Source organism: Neopsephotus bourkii, unplaced genomic scaffold (assembly GCF_033783945.1).
Source record: "Neopsephotus bourkii isolate Nb327-2 ecotype Australia unplaced genomic scaffold, CSIRO-AGI_Nbou_v1 NB_908, whole genome shotgun sequence".
Classification (NCBI taxonomy): Eukaryota; Metazoa; Chordata; class Aves; order Psittaciformes; family Psittacidae; genus Neopsephotus; species Neopsephotus bourkii.
Genome location: NW_026901402.1, coordinates 2,016,806 through 2,030,811, shown reverse-complemented (window position 1 = coordinate 2,030,811; position 14,006 = coordinate 2,016,806). Strand labels below are relative to the sequence as shown.

Here is a 14,006-nt window from a genome sequence, read left to right as displayed (position 1 = left end):
GCTTCCTTTTTGTATTGAAGTTTGACCAGGAGTTTCTTGTTAATTTGCACAAACCCCATGGCATTTTTGCTTCACCTCCTGTTTGTTTGGTTTAGTGGTGAATTTTATAGTGTTAGGTTAACACTGAGTTGGAATTGATGATCTTAAGGGTGTTTTCCAATGTATGATTCTGATTCTATGAAATAAGAATCCTGTGATACTGACAAGGAAAAAATATAACCTTTTACTGATCATTTATTATCCCTTCTTTGCTTTAGAGGATTTATTATTTCAGAGTGTATCATTAAAGTCTTAAGCCTGTTCTGTAAACTGTATCCCTACCAAGCATGTGTATATGTTGTAAGAGGTATGACTAATTCTAGATTACTGTCTTTATTGATACTGCTTCAAAAGGAGATGATTATGATAAAGCTGTTATCTATCTCTTGAGGTATTTTTGCTATATCCACTTGAGTTAGCTTTGCTGACAATTTCTAAGAATAAAATAAAACATTCCTCCACAAAATATGTATGCAAAAATGCTTGCAACACTAATACGTTTGATATTTATATACTTAAAAATTTTCCTAGTAAAAACAACTCTGAAGTTGGAAACATAGAATCATAGAATATTTTAAGTTTGAAAGAATACATAAGTATTGAGTCTAACTGTGCGCTCCTTGCAGTACTACCTAAAACTGAATCATATGACTAAGAGCATCATCCAGATGGTCCCTGAAATCTAAAATGCTAAAACATGGCTTGGCATAGCTTCATTTCCTTAATCTATAACTGAAAACATTTAATGGATTTTGGTGAAAACTTTTAGATTAGTAAATACCGTCTTTCTTGCATCTCTGTGGTATAAACTAGAGTGTATCTTGTCAGAAGTCCATTACTAAAAGTATTACAGCATCATCATTACAGCATACTCAACAGAAAACCCTCAATATAATCTTGCCCTGGGTTCTGCTGTAACAGTTATTTTTCTCCTTTTTAGTAGCTGGTGTGTTTTCTTCTTAGTAGCAGTGCTGTGTTTTCAACTTTAGTCTGAGACCAATGCTGATAACACATCAGTGTTTTTAGTTGTTGCTAAGCAATGTTTACTCTGATCAAGGACTTTTCAGTCTCATGCTCTGCCAGTGAGGAGTGGCATGGGAAGCCAGGAGGAAGAAGAGACAGGACACTTGACCCAAACCAGCCAAAGGGGTATTCCATACCACAGCACATCATGCTCAGTATATGTACAGGGGGGAGTTACCAGAAGGCCCAGATAGCCGCTTGGGTCAGGCTGAGTATCAGTTAGTGGGTGGTGACCAATTGTACTGTGCATAACTTGTGTTTATTCTTGTCCTTTTCCTCTTTTATATTCTCTCCCCTTGTTGTTCCCCTTATCATTATTATTACTGGTGGTAGCAGCAGTGATTTGTGTTATACCTTAGTTACTGGACTGTTCTCATCTCAACCCATGGAAGTTGCATTCTTTCGATTCTCCTCCCCATCACTCCAGGAACTGGGGGAGGAAGGGGGGAGTGAGCAAGCGGCTGAATGGTTCTGAGTTACTGGCTAGGTTTAAACCATGGCAAGTCTGATTTTCAAAGAAGGTAGATTTGTCTTGCACTTATTCTGGGGGAAGAGAATTAGAGTCTTATAATTTCCTGCAACAACACCAGCAGTCATCAACTCACTGTGAATTGGATGAGCTCTCTCTATAGTTTCCAGTCTGTGACTAAAATACATGTATATATTATATATACATATATATATTTATGTATAGAAGCAGGGTTACTTATACAAATATATAAGTGAACCGATCAGATCAATGTATAGCTGAGCATTTTCTAATACTTACTCCAGGGGCAGAGAGGAAACAGAGGCTGTAAACTAGTTGGAGAAGAGAACAAGACCACTCCATTTCACACTAAAAAACTCTTACATTAGCTTACTTTAATCCTTGAAAGACACTATTGGCAAGTGTTCAGCTGGTAGTAGAGACATGAGAGAAAATCTTGTGATGCCCAGCTAAAGAAACCCGTTATTGTGATACGTACTGTAAAGAGAAGTCAATTAGAGCACTCAGCTTGTCTCTGAATTCAGAGGGATTTAATGACGATTATCAAGATACCTGTGCATTCCTTTGATGCAGCATCAATTCAGGAGAGAGTCTGTGTTTACTTATTTTTAATGGAATTCTTCAATGCAGGTGCACAATTCTGTGACAGCTTTAAGAAGACAGTAATTACCTGGTAAAGTATGCATCACCAAATCATTTAATAGATAAAGGCTTCTATACAGGAAACAAGCTCTTCCAGATGAAGTAACAATTTGGACAAGGAATATGATGCCTTTAAAATTCAGTGAAAGCAGCAAATTATAATTATACAGCTCTATTCTACATTATTCTAATTGACAGACATTGCTTAATTAAATGGGAGGAATGTCAAATAACAGTGAAACAAGCATACTACTCCCTTTCTATCACAGAAAAAGAAACATTTAAAATTCTAATGCTGCATCAGATGCATGCTTCTGAAATTTAATGACTGCTCTTGAAGACATTTAATGCTTTTTTAATTAATGGATAGTTTTGCAGACACTGAGCGCCTATATTTGGTGTTTACATGGACACTCTCTATAGAAGTACGTTAGGAACTTAAACTGCCCTATTCACTGCAATAGCTATGCATTTAAATCAATGGGATTGCTATTCCACCAATGAGGAACAAATTAAAAACCTTTAAATTATGTAAGTTTCCCTAGAAGTGATTTATAATGGAAATATTAATGAATATTTCACTGCAGCTGTGCTGCTGTCCTACTATATATATTTTTTTTTTTTTTTATGAACCAATGAGGTACAAGCCTGACTAAGATATTTTTAGAGAATACAAATGGATTGTTTGACAGAATCTTGCACCTTTTCCTTTAATTTGTTTCCCTCAGGCTAGTCTGTAATTGGTTCCTGAGTAACCTCAACAACCTTGCCTGGAACATCGTTCCAGATATATTCCTCCTTTGGGGGAAAGGGGATAGGGGCTAAAGTAGTTTATATTAAATCTCAGCATAAAAAGCAGAAAGTAATTATGACTCTTGTCAAACTATAACAACAGTCAGAAATCAAACCCCAACATTAAAGGTATGTAAGGAAAACAGCATAAGAAAACAAAACATTGAGGTTGTTATGGTATTACACTATTAATGCAAGTGCACTCAAACTTCAAGTGTTACAGACAGCTTTTGGTAGCCTTTCATATCCCCAAATGGGCATGTTGTCCTTGCTTAGAAAAATTAGCTCAGGGTGGAAAATTCTTTGAACTCACAAAGTCTGCACACCCCTAAGGATAAATCTGAGGCTTAACTGCTGTTTGTATCCTTAACTAGAAACTCAGTAAGTGTCAATTTGTTGCAGGAATGACACTGGATGAAACTCTGTGGGAGAACTTGTTGCCTAAATTTTACTATCAGTTTTCACTGTAAGTCATTTCTAGCATGTACCTGAACTGCTGGAATTCATCTATGCTAAAATGAAATCCAGAAATACACCATCACTATATGCCTCTCTGTTTCCATGCTGATCATTACCAGAGCCTAGCATTGGTAACAGTAATTGAAAATACCTTGGCAACAGTAGATAGATCTTGCTGGTTTAAAAATAAAAAAAAAAGGGAAAATAAATAAAATGGAAAAAGCTTGTATTCGTTTCTTCTAACACTTCACCTTCCTCATTTAGTCATCAGTCTCATGAATGGTACCATATTTATTTCTCTCTAACCAAAGACTTCTAATAGTCCCTGATAAAATATGTGAAAGAAGTCAACTCTTTTTGTTCACCACGTTTGCAACAGGTGAGAAATGGTCATAGTTTTGCTTACTCATAGAATGGAGTTTCAAATTCTACCTTTATAATCTAGCTCTGACCTGAGGTTGTCCATTTTGCACCTTTATAGTCATAGGCAGGAAAACAGATAAAAGAACATAGACGAGTTTGTCTAAGAATCAAATGCAAATTAATTAACTAAATTTCTCCACAGCTCTTATTCTGCACATTTGAATATCATAGGCCAAACAGGAAAGCATCATTAATAACTAAATAATTTGTTTGCCTACCTCTGCAAATGAAAGATACTCAATGCACTTAGTGCAACTTATGCAAATGTGTAAGGATAAAGAAAATATTACCCGATTTCTACCAGGAGTCATTAAAAGAGTAATAAATTGGGGTTTATCTCCTAAGTAATTTTGGTTTTGCTGCTGCTGCAAATTACAGTGACCAAATTCGTAAGAACTATAAGAAACAATGCATTCTTATGAAATGGCAATGTATGGCAAAATTATGTATAAATAAAAAATAAAACCAAATACCTAACAAATGCGAGTTACTGTTTTCTACTGAGCATACTTCTATTCTGATCCTGCTGCACCTTTTTCTGAAGGATAAATAATAAAGTTCATTTTATCTGATCTTTCTTGGTCTTTCACTTCTTTTCTAGTGGAAACAGATTTGGATTGAAGCTGCCTTCTTTGAAGGTGTGTGACTATCAGATTAATTTTCAGCATTCTAAGTGAATACTTTTAAAACTAGTATTAGGTGTCATAAACCAGCAAATATTGTTCTGTGTTCATTTATTTAGCAGCTAGTAAGACTTTCTTTGTATTCTTAATGCCACATTAACTTTCACCAGCTTTTGTTAAGGCTTTAAGTTAAGGAAATAGTAAAGCCATATTAATTTCTGTGCAGAAGAAATGACCAACATGATCAATCATATGTTAAATACTAGAAGAAATAAGTCTGCTGAAAGGATTAGCAGTGACAGTGGGAATCAATACAACTAAAAGATAAGACTTTTAAAGATACCTTTTATTCACTTCATTAATCTCATAGTGAAAGTCCCAATCAACTCTAATCAGAATTAGAAAAACACAGCACTTTTGAATAGCTAAATCTAAATCAAACAATTTCAATACTCAATATCAAATGCATTTCCTTAGCAATTCTACAGTTGTGGAGTAAGAAGGTGTTATTTGATAGGCATTTTCCAGCTTCTACTGCTATGCTTTCTGAAAGGTGTAATCAGAAACAGAAAGTTTGGAATATTTTCCCCTATAGGTGGAAAGGGAACAGTCACTTCGTATTTTATTAATTGAGAAAAAGAAGCACAATTATTTCCAGTGTGTTTATCTCATTTCATAAATGTCTTCAGCACCGCAGCAGTCCAAAATATTTAAGTGTATCTAGCTGTGTTCATCTATTTTAAGTTTCTCTTCAGTGAATAAATGGAAGAGATGGTGATGATTACTTTCACGAGAGTAACCAGTGCTGTACCTCTAAGTGAGCTATTTATTGTATTATTACAGTAACTATATTTTATGCATGTACATTACCAAATGATACACTGTGAATTGGAAATCAATTTAAAGTTACATTGCTTTCATATTCAGTGAGAAAAACAGATTTTCAGATCAAGAGTTGGCAGAGTCTATCAGTATCACATGCTAAACCATTCTAATAGAAAAGGTATTGATCTGAAATCCTGAAACTTTTCTTCTTTAAAATGAGCTACAGGATAATAAAAATGAGGAATAAAATAAAGCTTAAGAATGATCAACGGTATGTTTACACTGAACTGGAAGACACTACAGGAATATTCAAAAAATAAAACTATTGAAACTCTTTCAGATGTAGGGCATCAGTTCAATCTCAATGCAATGATCTGGTCACACACTCCACTAAAGTATCCATCAGAATAGCATTTACTCTCTGCCAGAGAGAGTCCACCCCCTTTCTTGGGTCCTCTTCCCTTTTTGACTTTACATGCTTGGAGACTGAGTCACACCATTTTCTCACTCCGGAACCAGGAATATAATAGACATTAAGGATTTAGCATCCTACTGGTTCCACCAAGAGTTGAATATCTGTATTTTTTCTTCTTAAAAATATGAACTTGGTGATAAAGTAGGCAATGTCTTTTTTAAAGCAAAACTTTTTAATTTAACAGATGCAAGAAAGCCCCCAAGGAAAAATACTTTAAGCCTACTTAGAAAATTTTAAGTGCCTGTTTAGTTTCATTTAACCAACTAAACTAAATGTGTACTATCAAAATTAAATTAGAGTTCTTAAATTACATGAACACACATAAAATAATGATTTACAATGGTCTCACTTCATAATTAGAACATCCCTTTTAGACAACTCAGGAAAGTTGGATTTTCAAAGAAATGAAAACATACTTCATTCTTACTTTGCACTGTAACTATCACATAACTCGATGTCTTAAACATGAATTTGTTCTATTTCTCTTTTTTTTATATCCCCTAATTACTCCAGGGAGCTGGCATGGACATTTAGGTTATATGGACATCTAGGAGAATCTCTCTACAGTATTTTCTTTGTTGTTTTGTAGTTGGAATCCATTGGGTAAACAACCTGCAATCAGCGTAAAGACCACCCCCTTTGAATGTTTCAATGTTCCCTTCTGAAATTTCACTTTGTGTTTAAGAAACCACTTATAAAATACAGATGAATGTATCTGCCACTACTAATCTCTACAGCATTTGTCACAGTGTCCAAGCACAAAATAATTAGGTGTGAAGAGAGCACTTTAGCTCATTTCTCTGTGTTCCAGAGAATCCTGTTAAAAGTCCTATAATGCAGACTGCTCTGATATTATAGTGAGGATGTACATATATCCTGAAGATGTTACTGCATCACATATAACAGATGTTTCATGGCCAAGGTGGTAAAGGTACATCTAACAGAGGCAAGCTAGCACCAGAACCGAAAATGGTATAATCATACTCGGCAGAAGCAGCTTGCTGTTAAGATGACTGAACTACTGTCTATATGATACAAGCTACCTGAAGTGTCTCTATACTACCGTTTTTCAGAACAGACATGCTGAATGATAGCTTAGTAAAACTGGTGTATCAGTAATTCTTTGCATCTCATTCCTATTTGTTCCTTTACATTTGATGCTTTCCTGAGCAGTATTTCCAGTCAGTATTTCTGAATCTGACTCTGGCTAGGAAGATACATACAAATGCTACACAAACTTACAAGACACAATACTCAAGGTGAGTCAGATCTTTCCTAACAAGGTGACATTTAAATGGATATTTAAGGATTTAAATATCCTTATCCCTACTGGGCAATACAATTATAGGAAATGTCAGTTCTGCTCTTCCTTCACCATAAAAATTGAAAATACCTAATTAAAAAAAGTAGAACCACTCACTAGCTAGAAGTTGAAATACATTTATAATCACTATGAAAGCTCTGCCCAGAGCTCAGTTAGTTACACTCATAGTTTACTCTGATAAAATTTCACTATGCATCTCCAGCAGATCATCTCAAAAGCCAGTCATTCCTACTCAGAATACTTAGAACCTTGCTTTTGTATTTCACAATAAGAATCCATCAATTTTTCATCCTTTTTCCTACGAATAGAGATCATGACTTTTTTATTAGGCTAAATATAAGGTAGATTGTTCTGCTTCACAGTGTCTGGTGCATATGTAGCTCATGTGACTTTATGTCAAGCTTCAGAAAAAATAAGTGCTGTACAAAAGCAAGCTAGTACCTTAGTATTCTCCTTTTTTGCTTGCTGTTTTTCCACTTATATTTCAACCTTATGCACATTCTTTTGTGTGCTACCTTGGTAACTAACTCTAAATTACTCTGTTACCAGTCTACAAAACTCCAGGCACTTATTTATGTTTTTATAATGTGTAGAATTCAAAGTGCGCAATTCCCACAATACAGTCATAATGATTATTAAAAGTTCTTATGGCACAATCATTCTAGCACTTAATAGTCATTGGTTTACTAGAAGATGATGATGCAGTCACAGCCAATCATCTGACCATAGCCCTGTTCTTATAACACAAGGTATTTGCAGAAAGGACTTCGTCTGCAGAGTACCTAGTAGACAGGTCTTGCAGAATGCTGGATTCTGAGGACAGATTTGGGTTTTTTAGTAAGGCTGCAGTACAAGGTAATTAAAAGTAATAATTATCTGCATAACTAAAACCAAATAAACATGAAACCTTCTGTATCTATGCTGTTTGGACCCCTAGCACTAAGGTATAGGTATCAGCACAGAAAAGTTTATTTCTATTTATTCATTTATAGTATGTATAAATTTATATTATCTCATATATATGTATAATCAGATGAAAAGAAGCCTTAAGTTTAGAAATACAGTGCTCAAAAGAGTGCAAAGCTGGGGAGAAGTGGAGCAATAAGCAGACCCGATGTATCTTGCTGAGTAGGAAAGAAGGAAAATCAGGAGAGGAGAAACTTTCACTCCATTCACTGGGCATTCCCACTGTAAAATTTAATACCCAACTGAAAAACTACAGCTCCAGTTTGTTAGGAGCTGAAGAAGTTTTGAACATGAAGTTCCACGTCCTTGTACAGCTATTACCTACATCTTCAGTCTTCATTTTTAAAAGAAAATTTTGCTTACTAAGGCAACCTATCTTCTTTGGCTTTGGTGACTAGTATTTTTCCCAGAGTAATATCTCCCCTCCCTCACCCCCCCCCCCCCCGATACCGCAATTAATTTAATCACAGCTGGTTACTGCAGAAAAAAAGAACTGAATATCCTCTGTATTAAAAAATCAGGCCCTTTTTTTCCCCCTATGTCTGCTTTCCCATTTGATTTCTTTCTCATTTTCTCACCCTTTTACCCATCACAAAGTTTGCCTCAGTAATTCACCTTTACACTATTTTCTGAATTCCTTGTACATTTCAGAAACTCTAGCTGGACTAAATTCAATAGTACTATACCACAGTTCAACAAAATATGACAAAAGCTCACAGGAATTCATGTCTAAACAGTGATTAAATCTTACTATGCTCATTCCTACAAACTTCCCAGTTGCCTCAGATTAAGAAATTTACCAGACCAGGGCCTCATGTTGACTGTTTTGTAAGTACAGAATTTTACAGTATGTGCACTTCAAAATCAAGCAAACAAATAAGTAAACAACAAGCCCAATAATATTAGGGTATCCTTACAGCCCTACACTAGCATTCTGAAGCTCAGAATGGGAAGAACACTCACATAGCTTACACCATGTATTTATTAATCATCTGCTTACAGTGTTAGTTGAGTTTCCATTTAAATGTAAGCCACTGTCAAAGAGAGGTGATGAAGCTCCACTGCTGTGATCACTGGATGGTCCAGGGGAACCTAGAAATCAGGTAATAAAAAAAATTGCTTATACTAAAAATGTATGCATATGTAAGTTGGTATCTATTCCAGCTGTAAAACACATGAAAAAATTTAAATATAGATCATCAAACCAAGCCAGAAATACTACTTCCATTTTAAAATGACAATCAATAAGGTTTTCATATGCTATACTTTATGTCTAGAAAGAAAAAAGTTAGCTAGATGTCATTTTATAGAGTCTGTGCTCACGGGAACTACTTTTATGCTTAGCTGTTTGCAGGATTTAGCCTTTTTTCACTGAGAATGAGATATTCAAAACCGAGTAAATTCAGTTACACAAATTCTTTTAATTTAATTAAAAATAAATCCTACTGAGTCTTGAAAGTCTCATCTTAGAGTATAATTGTGGACTGTATTTATAAATAAAGCTAATAAGACTTTCCCGGGCAAGTACTAACTGTACACATAAATAAACTTTATTAATGGATATATCTTTTTCTTAAAATGCTAATTATTTTCATGAATGATGCACGTTCTCAAACTGAAATTAAATGCAGTCATCTTGAAATGTTGATTCTATGTTAAAATCTTCAGATTACGCATATATATCGATATATATCTTCCTTTAGTAGTTATGCATCATGATCCTGCTTTAGTACTTTAGGTGACTCCAAGAAAGCTTAATACTTTTGTAACATACAATAATGGAAACAGCACAAAGTCACATCATTGTGTAATTTCTGCTTAAATGTAAAATGTTAACATACAGCACCAATAATACACAATTACTGTCAGACAGCACTTGGTCTTATCAATAAAGCACATAAAATCAATTTCACAGCATTATATTCATCATCACTGAAAACTCATTTTTCCATCTGAAGAAATCACCTGAAATTGCCTGTAAATCATTTTACATTAATAGGCCTGTCAAGTCTAACATAATGAAAGTCAAAGTCACATATTTTTGTATCTATTCCACATATCTAGAAGATTTAGCAAAATTCAACAAAAGCTCATTTTCTCCATAACAAATCTCTGCCAATTCAGTGCTGAGATCTCAGAAATACATCCTGAATTCTGAAATTTCTTCATGCTTTCATTTGGAGTCCTTTCAGTACAACGCTTGATGATGGCAGCAGAAGGAAGAATTATGCTTTGCTTGTGTGGTTCTTACCCAAGCACTGACTTCAGTAGCTAGCTACAACATTTTGTAGCTACCGTATAAGTACAGTAGACCACAAAAATCTATGTTTATACCCATAGATGACCACAGTGACTTGCTAGAACAGAAAATAACATGTATTTTTTTGTAATAAAAGTACTAAAATAAAAACGTTGGCATTAAATTCTCCACTGAAGAGTCTGCTTTTTGAGGAATCCCACTATCTCTGTCAGTGGGTAACTATAGGAGATCCAAGAATCAATCAAATTCCTAAAGCGGAGCTATCTCACTTCTTCAACAATTTGAGCATATCAAAAGACATTAATTTAGATATTTTCAAATCTCTAAATCTAGGTTTTACTATAATAAAAAATGCTACATTAGAATTTTTTTTTTTTTTTCAGTAGGGAAAATTGACATCTGTTACATGGAAAACTGAGAATAAGAATAGAAAAAGAAAGAAAGCTAAGAATAAAAGGTTAAGCAACAAATTTCCCTCCTCCCACACCATCACTGCAGATTTCCTTTTAGTTCAGCAGCTTTCTTTGGTTTTCTGAGTCATGAGAAACCACAAGCCTTTCTCAAACTTTGTCACCTCCACCACCTGATTGCAAATAATTTCACAGATCTTTTAGTCTGCTCGCTGCCTATTCTGCCTCACTCACTCATGGACTACTCCTCTGTGGTCTTGTTCAGCATTATAGAAGATCCCAAGGAAGGTGCAACGCTCTCATTTCTTCTAGGAGCTTGGTCTGACCCCCTGCATGGCAGCCCTAGAGCAATCAGGTAGTCTTTCCTCCCTGTTCTTACAACAAAACATACATGATGCAAAATATACTAACACAAAGTAAATCTTGTACTGTCCGCTACTGTAGCTCTTCCCAAGCAGCTGAGACTCCAAATCATGTGTTGGGTACCGGTCCAAACTCTGGAACAATACTTGAGAATAGATTGCTACACTCCATGACCACAGTACAGTATCCTGATGGGTATTGATGACAGGTGTTTGGTATATTGTGAGATTTCCAGCAACTGTTATTGCCTAGCTGCCCTCTTATCCCCCACAAACCACAGTCAGACAGCCAGCCTATGAGAAACGCAAACCTACACTCTGACAGGCTTCATCTCTTTAATTTGCATATTCTCTTTTTTTTTTTTTTTTTTTTGATTGTGAGAAGGCTGTGTCAGGAAGGATCCTGTGGGAAAGGAGGTGATCTTTGCCTGATCGTTACCTGCTCATAATAAAAATGACACCACCTTACCCTGTAAGGTGAGAAGGCCTCACAGAGAGAGAGAGATAGCAAGGATATAGGTGACTGCAGTTTGCAAAAGAGACTGATACAGTCCTGGGGACAGCAGGAAGAAGACAGAGAGAACTCTGAGGTGAGGGAAAGAAAATCTGTAAGGATCACAGGGGATTTTGCAGAGCAAATCACCAAGCTAGCTGACACCACACCTAAAGCAAGAACTCATTTGCAGTGGTACAGGTAGGAGCTGTTTTAAAATCTTTTTATATTAACAAAATGACTGAAATTTTACAATTTTAAAAGTTAGGCATTTTATTACTTATTTTAATAAAGCCTGGATTTTATTTTTAACTTTAAAAGCCTTAAGGCCTACAAAGGTGTCTGGTCAACTAAGAGTCCCATCAACATGTGGTTGTTTATTTCAGTCAATGAATTACACTGAATCTCTAAATAACAAATAAAACTCCCAAAATGCAGGTCAGCAGGTCAATGTCCAGCAAGTAGCCAGCAAGACTTTATCCTTTACATCAATTTGTCTTATGATCAACATTGTTGAATGATATTGGAGACCTCCTGTATGTAAATAAAAACTCATTTATCTAACTTAATAATTATGTCATAAACACCTCCAATAGACACAAAGCTCATTCCAGAACAGCCACAAAATTAAAAACCAAAGGAAACACTCCTGGTGATTTTTAATTATACTGCAGGCTTTACAACTTCAGAATATTCTTATAATTTGGTATAACTATCAAAAAAAGAAAAACTCTGAAGAGTCTGTTTTACCACAAATGTCCTGAAGAGTCTTCCTAGGAGTAGTGAGTCTTATCTAAAAGGGTCCTACAAGCCATTCTCAGCTCTAGGATGGGTAATAGACTTAGCTCCAGAGAATTCTTAATGACAATAACCAAGAGCTGATGCTGTATCTATTCTGTAACATAGACTAATACAATAACCCTTATAGCTACTAACTGCCCGACCCAGCTCCACAAAAACCCAGGATTTCTTCCTTTGGTTTCCAGAATCACAAATCTATCCTCTCTCTAGCTGACAGTGACCTTAGAGTAAACCACAGGCCATGGGATAAGGAATTATCCTAGCCATGGAGCCAGACAACCCAATGAATCAGACAGTTAATGGCCCCATGCTGCGTTCCCATCTAGGCCTGAGAGTTCTTTGAGGAAGTATTTGCTCTATGCAAAATTATGCCAAGAATTCTGCAATATTTTATAAAATTGCTGATCAAATTCCTGTGGAAAAGGATATTTCCTGGCATAATTTAATTTACTGTTATGGACAGTCTCATAATAGTCTAGTAAGGGCCAAGATTTCCAGGCAGCTGTGAAAGAGACAACAATCAATGCTGGCATACCACCCTGAGTTAAGGCCTCTTCCAAATAGAAACAAGTAGTCTTTGTCTCATTCCTAAGATCCAGTTCATCAGTATTCATGCCAAATCATGTTTTGTTGCTCACAATAATGAAAGCAAAATAACCAGAAAAATTGGTGAGACCTGTAGACAGGTATTTTCCTGTTGTGACATCCTCTTCTTTTGCTAGCCATGGCATGGGATAGTGTAAGGAAGGGAGAGGTATGACGAGGAAGCAGGGGAGACAAATGCTACCCCTGTCAATGTACTTACAGAAACAGTAATAATATGGGTTAATAGGAAGAGACGGTTTGTTTGTATTTGAAGTAAACACACCACAGTACTAAAACTGCCAGTATAGCCGCTGGTATGACTGAATGCTTGAAGGTAGAGGACTATATGCCTGAGTCTTCTGGGCTGCCATTAAAAGCCAATAGACTTCAGAATTATGCATGTATGCACATAAATCTTACCTGCAGCGTGACTTGGGAAGTACTTTATTGCAGAGTAGAATTGCTGCTTAGCTTGTTATATGTGTCACTGATGCTTCATGACCAGAATTCCTGTTTGTGCATGAGCTTGTGAAAAGCTCTTCCTGAAATAGGGTGGTTTGTCCCACAACTATTCTCAGTGTACAGCCCAAAACCAGACCTATTTTCCATTCTACACCTTATTTGTTCATTTCCTCAACACCAAATGAGTTTTTATGTCAAGTCACCATAGGTATCTGACTCATTGAGCTTGGTTTTAGCCTGCATTGGATGGCTGCACAGAACATCCTAGAGAGGAGCCTCTGAGTTCTGTGCCGAATTCCAGGTTCAGTTCACAAGGGTCATTTAAATTCTTCACTTGTCTGATCATAGTTAGCAAGTCATTTTCTTGAGCATGCAGTATAGGACTGAAGGTGTGGGATCATGCATGGGACTGGGCAGGGTAGTATAATGCTTGCCAAAGATTTCCTCATGCTCTGCATAAAGGAGGCAAGCCTAATAACCCACCAAAAAATAGCAATTTGCATCCAAGACGTATCTTTAAGAAGCATTGCTTCTCTGCTGTGTTTTTTGATA

The 14,006-nt window shown here is 35.9% G+C and overlaps 1 protein-coding gene across 1 annotated transcript in view; it reads right to left on the bottom strand.

The window, feature by feature from the left end:
* Positions 1-14,006, bottom strand: part of SNTG2 (syntrophin gamma 2) — a 208,919-nt gene that overhangs the window by 90,580 nt on the left and 104,333 nt on the right. The window contains exon 9 of the mRNA XM_061357528.1: positions 9,082-9,173. Within this exon, the coding sequence (XP_061213512.1) occupies positions 9,082-9,173 (92 nt within the window). The remainder of the gene's footprint in view (positions 1-9,081; positions 9,174-14,006) is intronic.